The sequence below is a fragment of the Myotis davidii genome, unplaced genomic scaffold (genome assembly GCF_000327345.1).
Source record: "Myotis davidii unplaced genomic scaffold, ASM32734v1 scaffold147, whole genome shotgun sequence".
Lineage (NCBI taxonomy): Eukaryota > Metazoa > Chordata > Mammalia > Chiroptera > Vespertilionidae > Myotis > Myotis davidii.
Window position 1 is genome coordinate 8,077,219 of NW_006383010.1, and position 12,287 is coordinate 8,089,505.

At 38.3% G+C, this 12,287-nt stretch overlaps 1 protein-coding gene across 2 annotated transcripts in view; it reads left to right on the top strand.

The window, feature by feature from the left end:
* The window catches only part of LAMA2 (laminin subunit alpha 2), a 491,338-nt gene that overhangs the window by 306,134 nt on the left and 172,917 nt on the right, over positions 1-12,287 (top strand). For both annotated transcript variants that reach the window (XM_015557822.1, XM_015557823.1), the window contains exons 23-28: positions 3,469-3,705; positions 5,419-5,562; positions 6,242-6,421; positions 6,530-6,718; positions 6,800-6,933; positions 10,326-10,443. In XM_015557822.1, the coding sequence (XP_015413308.1) occupies positions 3,469-3,705; positions 5,419-5,562; positions 6,242-6,421; positions 6,530-6,718; positions 6,800-6,933; positions 10,326-10,443 (1,002 nt within the window). The remainder of the gene's footprint in view (positions 1-3,468; positions 3,706-5,418; positions 5,563-6,241; positions 6,422-6,529; positions 6,719-6,799; positions 6,934-10,325; positions 10,444-12,287) is intronic.

Consider the following 12,287-nt stretch of genomic DNA (forward strand, 5'->3'; position numbering starts at 1 on the left):
TACATAGTGATTACTGAATAAGCATTGTGTGGCTTGAAGTGTTTTGATTACTTTGAACCATTATTAAAAATATAAATTTCTGAATACGCACCTCATCATGATGATCAATTACAAAAAATTCATAGAGCCCTCACAAATATTTATGAGCATGTGTTCTATTTTAAATACTTGGATGACTATACTCCAAATCTGCAGTGATTTGAGATTTATAGCTTTCCTTTCTTTGCGTCATGGGTAATTTCTCAGTGCTGAGGTGTGAGCACACACATCATTTGAGCTTTTATTGGAGTAGAATACAAAGCCTGCCATCTCTTGCTAGCAGGGAAGTCATGCATAAATCCCCTCTTGCCAAAGAAACATTACATCTAATTATGATTTAAGTTTGATATCGGTTATAGTGCTATGTAAACATATGGTTAATGGTCTCATTTGTCTTTACTATGACTTCCTGGATATACTTTCTGATTCAGAAAGTTCCCAATGTCTGTTTGTACTGCCAATTAGTCTTTAAGAATTATGTGAATATTGGGTAGCATTTTATATTTTAGTTAAATGATAAGGATGTCTCATCAGACATTTTTTAAATGCACTGCATGATTATAGTTTCCATTCATATTATAATTTTCTCTTTCTGATTATAGCCCATTTTGTTTGAGTCAATGAAAAAAATATTTATGTGAATAAGCCAATCATCCTTATTTTGAAATCTCATCCTACTCCTGATGTTCTATCAGGATGAGTTATTCAGAGTGATGACAGTGGGTTATTCTATGCTTTAGAAACTATATACATGTTTGTAATTGAATATTACATTTGGGGTTTAAAATGACTTTTAGTAACAACTCTTATGCAGCCCTTTTTACTGGATAGCAATGAAGACATAAAGAAATACTTAATCATAAAGACACCCAAAATAAGGCCTGGCAATTATTTTAACATCAGAATCTGGGAAGATATTTCACAGAACATTTGGACAGGAAAGAGATGATAGATTGGAAGCTGGTGATTGTACATCACTTTCTAGAAAGAGTAGTCCCATAAGTAAACTGCTGTTGGCAGGAGCAGAAGCAGTAATATCCCCAGTAGTGGTGGATATGAGAATTAAGCTGAGCAATGAACGTGTGAGAAATACAAAGTGAGATCCAGCCAGAAATAGATCTGGAAATTTGGCAAGTTGCTAGGCATATGAGTCTGCCATAGAGCTCTACATCTGAGAAGAAGAATAGTACAACTCCAAAAAGAATCAGGTGACCGACTAAGTATAAACACTGTGATACAGAAAGAGGTGGTACCCACTTGGATCCCAAGTAAGAACCCACTTGAGAGAAAGAAAGCACACCAGTTATTTAAGCAGGGAAAGTAGAATATAAAGACTTGTGAACTGGTAAAAGGTAGTTACTAAAAAAGTTACTGAAAAAGGATCAAAGAGAGATATAAGGGATCCTGAAGTATCAGATATAAAAGAGCAGCTACTATTTCTAGGCTTATGGAGGGCGGACCATAAAGGAATCAAGGGCCAGGAGAGGTCACACAGTTCCCTCTCCTTGACCCCAGCAAGACTGAGGTTCAGAAATGTTTAAAGAGAGGGTGGCTACCACAGGAACACACAACCTGCCTGTGGTAAGACAAACAATAATATCAACAAACCAGTCGACAGAGTTGGTGGGCAAATGCTAGTCTATGGAAGCTGCCCACCACTGTTGAAGGCCATGGGCACGCTGGAGCTACTTAGAAACAGCCTGTCATGGGCAGAGCTATGTGCAAACCAAAGCTACTCAGATAACGGCCTATTGGAGAGAGTGGTTTTGAGGGCACAGCTGGAATCATTCTGAACTTCTGGGCTCTCAATGCTAAATGATAAAATAATGATAATGATGACAGTAATGAAGACAGAGCCCAGGACCTATGAGCCAGCCCACCACTGTGGTTTTATTGAGTCCCTCCAGTGCCCTTGGTTGACAAAGCTTAACATTCTGCAACCTGTCCATGGAAAAATGTGTACAGGTTCTAACTACAGTATCACAAACAGGGCAGGGAAGAGTGAATTTAAAGCTCAGAAACAGTAGATTGATCATTGGCACAGCTGGTCTCTGAAAATGATTTATTTATTCCAAGATCCTAAATGACATTTTAGAAATACACTTGGCACTTTTATTACAAAGAGATATGAGCTTTGTAAATCAAAAGCCACAAGATTTAAAAGAATATAAGAAAAAAAAGACACATGGATGAGCAGACGTCAAAGAAGAGATAAGATAAATAAATTATATTGGAGCCTGACTGGCATGGCTCAGTGGTTGAATGTTGACCTATGAGCCAGGAGGTCATGGTTCAATTCCCGGTCAGGTTTCTCTCTCATCATTGATGTTTCTATCTCTCTCTCTCTCTGTCTCCCTTCCTCTCTGAAATAAGTAAAAATATATTTTTTAAAATAAACTATTGGAAAGTGCTAAGCATGCAATAAATTGTGTAACTAAAAAAAACACTGGTAGTATATACATACAATAGAATTTTCACTGTGTAATTGGGAGGTTTAAAATAGAGAATAAATTTGAGAGGCAAATAAGAAGGTAACTACTGAAGACATGAAGGTGTTAGAGTTGATTGATAGACAAAAGTGGTATATTTTAGGAACTATAAGTGATCCTGAAGAACAAAACTGGTAAATTAGAACAGAAATAAAATTCAAACACAAATTTGACGAAACAGCACTAAATCAAAAATTGATTTGTTCCCAAACTAAAGTAACTCACCATGTTCCAGTAAATTAATTAAAACAACCTCAAACTTTAAAAAATTTTAGCAAAATTTTAAATTCCATAAATAAAGAGAAAGTCATTTATATATGAATGAATGAAAAAAGTTACCAACAAAGCATCTCAAATCAGGCTTGTCTAAAAAACAATATGGCAAAAACTACACCCTCAATATCACTTCTCTAAGTTCTCCCTGGCTTCCCCACATTCAGTTTGGTGCTCCTTATATGTCCACATAGCATTCTGCATCTCCCCTATTCTACAGTGTTATTCCATTGTGTTCTATTTATATGTTTACTTGTCTCCCTCCATTAAACTATACTGTATGTCTCTGTACAACTTAAATGCTATAAAAACTAGATGATAAAGTAAAATGACTTTGTCTAAAGTCCCGTCTTTGAAACAAAAAGGGTTTGAAGAAAACCCATACTTAATTCCTCCTTGCCACAAAAAGGCAGAGAAAGTACATTTCCATTCTTATTCAATAGCATCATGGTTTCTGGACACTCATATATTTTAGTAAACGCAGGAAGCAATTTTAGGGTTATGTTCACTGATGTTTCCCAAGCGACTAAACTAGAACAGTACAAAGGCATATCATAGACATATGATTAATATGTGTTTAATGGGAGCATAGAAACATTAGAATTAAAATTTTAAGATATTTCCCAGGAAACGGTGTTAGCGGATGCTGTTTTTATCTCCTCCGTAGGCGTGTAACTGTAGCACGGTGGGATCCTTGGATTTCCAATGCAATATAAACACGGGCCAGTGCAACTGTCATCCAAAGTTCGCTGGTGCTAAATGTACAGAGTGCAGTCGAGGTTACTGGAACTACCCTCACTGTGACCCCTGTAACTGCTTCTTGCCCGGGACTGATGATGCGACCTGTGATTCAGAGACTAAAAAATGCGCCTGTGTGGATCAGACTGGGCAGTGCACTTGTAAGGTAAGTGCTGCCAAAATACATTAAGGCCGCGGTCTTCCTAATGCCGCGACCCTTTAATACAGTTCCTCATGTTGTGGTGACCCCCAATTTCATTGTTACAAATTGAACATAATTAAAGCATAGTGTTTAATCACAAAAACAATATGTAATTATATATGTGTTTTCCGATGGTCTTAGGCAACCCCTGTGAAAGGGCCGTTCGACCCCCAGGTTGAGAACTGCTGCATTAAGGAGAACTGGCCTCAAGTTTATTTTCATAGAGCAATAGTATTAACTTTAGTCAGTGTTCATTATCCTGCTTCATTGAGCTAAACAAACAGGTAAAGCAAAACTCATTGATAGACACAATGTTTTTGTTTATAAATGTCCATTGGCATATAGATAAACACGGTTTTTTAAGAACTTGTATTTAACCAAAGACTTACTTTTTTGCTAGTTGGTAGATGGAACATATTTTCAATAGTAAACTATTCTGTACATGTCCACTTAGCTTAAATAACAATAATCTGGAGGAGAGAAAAATACAGCTCTCCTAAGCATCATCAGAGAGAAATCACAGCTAAATAATAAGGCTTATAAAAAACCCATTACTCCCCAAATTAATCTGCAACCACTGTACACTGAAAAATATATTTACTGCTGTGAGGTTTCGTAAAATTTTCATCACATATAAACACTGACTTTACAAACAGCAACAATGTGGAAATTTCAGCCCTCATTAATATTGTTAAATGGTGTAGAAAAGCAGCCAATTAAAAAGGATGAGAGAGATTTTATTTCCCTCTTAGATATATCTGAAAAATCAATTTCAGGGTAAATGCTAAGACTGGGTCATAGATATCTTTTCAAGAAAAAGTCATTACAGGGAGGACAGAGAAGCAAGAGGATGAAGTCCAGGCAGTAAGTGTTAAAATAATCTTGAGAATTTCCGGAAAGAGCAGCCTCTGCCATTGAGGGCCCTGAACAAAACCCAAAGTAGAATGCTGCCTTATTACATAATTGTGACCACACATTATATTTAATATACATTATACGAGCATGTATACATTATATAATATTATATAAATCTACATCTTAACATCCTGTTTTTGCATCTGTTTTTTTTTTTGTTTTGTTTTTGCATCACACCACTGTTTAGGAATTGATGTTTTATTTTGCTTTTGAAATTCTCATGACTCTTTCATCTCCTTCACCCTGCCATTGAGGGCCCTGAACAAAACCCAAAGTAGAATGCTGCCTTATTACATAATTGTGACCACACATTATATTTAATATACATTATACGAGCATGTATACATTATATAATATTATATAAATCTACATCTTAACATCCTGTTTTTGCATCTGTTTTTTTTTTGTTTTGTTTTTGCATCACACCACTGTTTAGGAATTGATGTTTTATTTTGCTTTTGAAATTCTCATGACTCTTTCATATCATTAACAGCAGGATAGTAGAAAATGTGCTGCTTAGATTTTTTTAAAAAATATACAATATCCTTGATTATGTACTTATGCATAAATTAAGCATTTTTAGATCCACGGTTTCATCCCTTAACGAGACTAACTACACGTACCACTTGAGCTGGGAGTCTAATACTTGGTGGTCTTTTTTTGTTTAATTTTTTAAAAGTGTGCCCCTGTTATTCATTCTCAAGTTTAATTCTCTCGTAACTTCACCGTTAAGAACACTGAGGAGCTCTCATCTTTCGTCAGGTGAACGTGGAAGGTGTCCACTGTGACAGGTGCCAGCCCGGCACATTCGGACTTGATGCCAAGAACCCACTTGGCTGCAGCAGCTGCTATTGCTTCGGAGCCACTACTCAGTGCTCTGAAGCGAAAGGCCTGATCCGTGCGTGGGTGAGTCAGGACCTGCTGAGCCATGAAATGGTATAATGTGAGCCCTGCTGGCGTCTTTTAGCCAGCCACTGAGGGCGAGGAGGAAATGGCAAAACATTTAAGCAACCTTTCCCCCTGCGCACATCTAGAAATGCTGAAGGGGCCATGTGCCATTAGAGGGTTGATGTAAATGCCTTTTTAAATAGTCCTTAAAAATAGTTCATTTATCATTGGTACAGAAATGGATGCCAAGTGAAAAAGGGAGACATTGTAAGGGAAACATGTGTGGGATGGGAAGAAGCTGCATGCTGAAGAGTCACGGCACCAGAGCATGAATTTGATCTGCTAGTGCAACACAAATGAACACCAGGCTTGCACATTTATTCCAAACCCGCCTTAGAGAATCATGGATTTTTAGCATGGAAGCATGGACGTTTTTTCTTACACGTTCCTTTTACCTTTCCTACCTTTTCGTGTAAAAGGCTCCGATTTTCAGACACGTGGTTTTCCCTGTGCAAACGAGTCAGAAAGATGTATTCCCTTGCCCTACTTGCTCACTAGGCACTAGTTCGGCTTCTTGTGAAGGCAGCTCATCAGCTCGGGGATGGCCCTGCAGATAGACATGCAGTCCGTAACTTGTTTTAAAGGAGTGCCCCGAAGACTTGAGCTCAGCCTCCTGCTGTGGTCTGACCCCTTGCAGGTGTCCCTGGAGCCCGAGCAGACCATTCTGCCCCTGGTGGATGAGGCACTGCAGCACACAACCACCAAAGGCATCGCTTTTCAAGATCCGGAGATTGTTGCCCGCATGGATCTGGTGAGCCAGGATCTCCGTTTGGAGCCTTTTTATTGGAAACTGCCAGAACAATTTGAAGGAAAGAAGGTAAGGACAAGAACTTTGAAGTCACACGAGAACAAAGTAAAACATGTTTTTGGAATCACTCCGTTTGGACGTTTATCTAACTCGTCGCTCCTCATTTTATTTTGTCAGCTGATGGCCTATGGTGGAAAACTCAAGTATGCCATCTATTTTGAGGCTCGAGAAGAGACAGGTGTCTCTACCTATAAGCCTCAAGTTATCATCCGAGGTGGGACTCCATCGCATGCTAGAATTATCGTCAGGCATACGGCCGCTCCTCTCATTGGCCAACTGACAAGGCATGAAATTGAAATGACAGAGGTAAGGGTATTAGTTGTTTGGTGCGAGGATGTCAGTGGTTTTGCAATCAGTTTTATCAGTGGTTTATTTTCTTGTTAACAGAGAGAATGGAAATATTATGGTGATGATCCTCGAGTCAGTAGAACCGTGACCCGTGAAGACTTCTTAGATGTACTATATGACATTCACTATATTCTTATCAAGGCTACCTATGGAAATGTGATTAGACAAAGCAGGTAAACTATACTAGAAAGGACCCAAGTTAATTTCTTATAGGGAAGATATAGAGTCTATAGGGAAGATAAGTAAGACATCAGACAAGAAAGATTTAAAAGCATTTGTTTTGGGAGTGTGGTGGACAGAAGAAAAAGTTAAAAAAGGCTTTTCGGTCACCTGGTGGAAGGTACTGCTATTCCCCACAAAAGGAAAATAGATTGAAAAGCATGTTTAAGGGGGAAAATGTTGAATTGACCTTTGACACGTTTTAAATGCCAGTCAGAAATCCAAGAGATGTCCTTTAGGGTAGAGATAATTAATTGTCGTGCTATAAATAGGCTGCATGATTGCTGAGAAAATAACCTTGTTAAACCCTCAGGGTCACCAGACAGAGACAAGTTGGTCCTAACTCCTTGACCCCTGAGCATTCTCATCTCACTCCAGTGGACCATACGATATTGTCATTTTCCCTGTGCATCATGATGTAAAAGGATTGGGAATCACATTGAATAGAAGAGCAAGAATAAATGATGGAAGCCAAAGGATAGGAATACTATAAGGGGCTATAATATTTTCATATGATCCTAACAGGTCAATGAAAAGGAGGCTTGCTGATGATAACACTTAGGATCATACTGGTGACATGCTTTATACCAGTTTTAGTGGGGTTTTAAATCTCAAAGTTTTGAGGAATAAATGGAACACATTGAACCTAATATAGTGAGTGTAGACTAATGTTTCCATAAACATAATTGTAAAAGGGAGAAATGAAATAATATCAACGTTCAAGAGATGGTTGTTTATTTTGAAAGAGAAGTAAGCATGTTCACAGACCACGGGAAAAGGAATTAATAGCAAGGAATACATTTAAAAATTGTGTAATAAAGAGCAGACAAATGATGGAGACGCCATGAGACTTCAACATCATGAGCACACACAGTCATGTTCCTTGAGTCGAAGGAGTAAGTTATCCAATAAGATAAAATGAAGAACCACACCGAGGTCATTAAGCTTCACACTATGGAGGCAGAAAGTTGAGTTGACTTCATACACGAATTTTCAGTTCTCTGGCACTTCATTTTCTCTCTTACGCCCTGTGAGACTATGGAATCAATAGATATTTGAAAATTATCTCGTATAAGAAATCTGTAGACCAGACCAGGGAAACAAAACAAAACAAAAAAATTATGAAACCTCTCATTGGCAAACCAATGAATATAAAAATACCATTATTTCAAATGTTCACACTGTACTAACCATATAACCCAAAAATCCTTTTCTTTCATGCGCTTGGAAGACAGCGCTTGGAAGACAGTGTTGAGTGCAAACATATTATTTTGCAAATTGTGCTGGGCTGCAGTAGAAGAGTTTGCTAGCGCACAGAACGTTTGCTAGTGGAAATGATAGAAACAATGTTGTCCTGCATTTTTCATTTTACTTTCCTTGCCTCTCCCCCAGATGCCATTTTCTTATACTGTGAGGTTGCCTTTTTTCCTCATAAGTCTCTTCCCCTCATTACCATTTTTCACATCCCTCACAATAATATCCTCTGGCTTAGTAGACCATTTTTGAAACTTTAGAATAAATAAAAGACTTCACTTTTCTTCTAGGCCCAATAAAAACTAGAATCATTGTCTAGCAACCATAAGGACACATACATCTGTGGAGCAGCACTTGTTGTCGTAAGACAGTGGAATTGTGACAAAGTTCAAAAATGTGCTTGAATCTTCCCCCAAAGTAGTTAAGACAGAGCCCTGCAGCTTTATTCAGTTAGAGTTAAGTAGTCTCAGAAGTGGAGCACTTGAGTTATTTATACATGTGGTTATGAGATTCAGATTTTGTACATATTGTCAAGGCTATTTTTTCCCCTCTTTGCTTTTGTCTTCTCTTACATTTATTTGAAGGACATAACAACTTTGCATTTCAGTATTCATTTGGATAAAAGCTTGAGTTTGGCCAAATCCATAATTCAGGGAAAGCAGTTGCTCTCTCATCTCCTGGGAAGGAAGAAAACCACAATGTATTGTAGAAATATCTGTTGTTGACACCATTCAAGTTCCACTTGGTTTTTAAATACTCTCTAGTCTGTTGTGTTCAAGCATGTGCAAGAGAAGGAAAGACTGTTCTAGTAAATCCACAGGCTATAAACACCACGAGATTTCCAGGGGGATGACATGCCCACAAACAAGTTGCCTTCTCCTCCCTCGGGGAATTCAGAGGCCCGTAAAGGTGGAGCCTTTCTCCTGGGAGGGGAGTGGTTTGTTTACAGGTCACAGCTGCTATGTGTCCTGTAAGAAGAGGAGGAGGAAATCAGAATGTTAACTGAATGTGTATTGAACAAAAGCTGTCTGATCTTCAAAATGCAGGTTACAATGCCAGCGAAGTCAAAATGTGCATTCATAGTTTAGTGTCAATAAAACCTACCTATGCCTGTTGTAAAGTTTATGATTCAAGCTCCTTAAACTATCAAAGGTACCTTTTATGCAAGCAAAACTATTCATTGTCTCATTTAGACATTTCTTTGCAGAACACTTCATGTTATCACTTAGTCATGAAATAGTCTGAGTTTATGAACTGCATATATTTTAATGCATAATTTCAAATTACTAAAAGGGGCATCAGTGTTTTCATTGTGAATCTTTTTTTTTTTTCAATTATAAGGACCTTTCCACCAATAGGGAGCAGAAAGTTAAGTTGCTTGAAAGACTCATTTAATAAAGCTAACAAAATACTAATTTGAAAATATTTTATCATCAGAAAAAGATCAATATTATTCTATTATGTTGAATCATTGTTTTCTAAAGTTTAAGAAAGGATATTCAGACATTCAAGAGGAAGAAACCAGTGCCAGTTGTAAATTAAAAGCAATTTTGCTAGTGACTATGGGAGATATTCTAACAGGGAATGACCATGGGCTGTCTGTCTGAAAGAATGTAAATGTCTAATTAATGCAGACATTCAAGAAGAAGAAATCAGTGCCAGTTGTAAGTTAAAAGCAATTTTCTAGTGACTATGGGAGATATTCTCACAAGGAATGACCATGGGTTGTCTGTCTGAAAGAATGTAAATGTCTAATTAATTAGCCATGCCTTTCTGAAGCCACTCGCATTTTAAAAAGTGGAGGGGAAATCTTTATAATAACTTCTCAACAGGACATCAGACATCTAATTTATGAAATTCCTTATGATTTATGTGAATATTTTGCTAATATGCAATCTCAACCTTTGAGGAAGCATAGATGCAAGAATAAGGTGTGACACATAAGTTTCTAAAATGTCGCAGCTTCAAAACAATAGAATGAGCTTAAGGTCATTGGCAAAAACTTGAGAGTATGCTTCTCGTAGGGTTGACTGTTTGCTGGGTGATCTTAACTTGCTGTCTGGTAATATAAGCATCTGCTTGCTGTGTCCAGGATTTCTGAAATCTCAATGGAGGTAGCTGAACAAGGACCTGTAACAGCACTGACTCCTCCAGCTCACTTGATCGAAAGATGTGATTGTCCTCCGGGCTATTCCGGTTTGTCCTGTGAGGTAAGCTGGCTCTTACTTACCTGTTTAAGCCCAACTCTCTCTTTTTTAAAATATGTTTTTATTGATTTCAGAGATGAAGAGAGAGGGGGTGAGAGATAGGAACATCAATGATGAGAGAGAATCATTGATCGGCTGCCTCCTGCACGTCCCCCACTGGGGATCAAACCTGCAACCTTGGCATGTGCCCTGACCTGGAATCGATCCATGACCTCCTGGCTCATAGGTCAACGCTCAACCACTGAGCAATGCCGGCGGGGCAAGCCCAACTAACTCTCTTAACTACTCTCCGAGCTACCTCTGCTGCAATCTGTTTTACTTTCATGCATATTCTTACCCTATTTTATTTGATTTTCCACTTACAGTGTGAGACACAGTGAAGAGGATGATGCTGTTGTTACCTATTAGTAGGGATCGCATTGGAAGGGAAATATTTTATGAAAATTGAAAGATCGGTAAAAATATGAAGCAGTCAGGAAGTAATGTTTTATCAGGCCCATTTATTACACACGATTTATTTTCATGGCAGTTCCTCTAAACAGTTGGAGATGCTAAAACTGCATTAGGTGAATATTGTTATCAATGGAATAAGTAGCTACAGATCCATGTATTAATTTATTTATAAATAATTGTATGCATCTTTTGTAAATAAGATTTGAGAAGTTTTATATGAAGTATGGTACATGAGGCATGTGATGCTACCAGGTCAAAACTAATGTACAACTTAAAAATGATGAGTGTAAATCTCTGGAGAGGTGGCATGGGGTAATGAAAAGAAATGTGGGTTGGTTTTGCTGAATCCTCCTAGGGGCACTGTTTCTGCATCTCAGTTTGTTTCCCTATACAGTCACCATGAGGATGTATTTAAATGAAGACATGCGTGTTAAAAACCCCATTGTAAATTGAAGTGTCATTCAACTTAGTAACCATTACCTAAACTCCAGGTTTTTCAGAGGGCAATTTCCTAAGAATAACTTCAAATTCCTTGTGAAACATCCTTGCAATGATGTTATAGCTTTGCTTGTGACTGCTCTGAAGGGCAGTATTTGTTCAATGTGTTCATTTGGTCTAATAACATCAAATAACCCATCTCATTCTTAAATTGGATCTTCCACATACACATATATACATTTGTTCACACACCAGTAAGTAGTAGATACACAACCTACCCAAATACACATAGTGTATATGTGAAAAATGACAGTGAGTGTGGCACATATAAAAGTGCTATCTTTCCAAATATCACATGATCTCAATCAGTTATGGAATATAATGAACAACATAAACTGATGAACAAAAATAGAACCAGAGTCATAGAAGCATCAAACAAACAGTCCAACCTGTGAGGGAAGACAGGGGGTGAGGGGGTAAGAGGTCAACCAAAGGATTTGTATGCATGCATATGAGCATAACTAATGGACACAGACAGAAGAGGGGTGAAGGCATGTGCAGGGGGTGGGGACGTCTGGGGAGAGGTCAATGGGGGAAAAGGAGACTCTGGGAGGGAACAGGGGGTGAGGGGGTAAGAGGTCAACCAAAGGATTTGTATGCATGCATATGAGCATAACTAATGGACACAGACAGAAGAGGGGTGAAGGCATGTGCAGGGGGTGGGGACGTCTGGGGAGAGGTCAATGGGGGAAAAAAGAGACCTATGTAATACTTTAAACCAGCAGTCGCCAACCGGTAGTCCGTGAGGTCCAAAAGGTTGGCGACCACTGGTTTAAGGAAACCTTAGGACCAGCGTCGCCAACCAGTGCTCCGCAGACCACTAGCGGTCCATGAGGTCCTAAAGGTTGGCAACCACTACTTTAAACAATTAAGAATTAAAAAAATAAATTCATCCA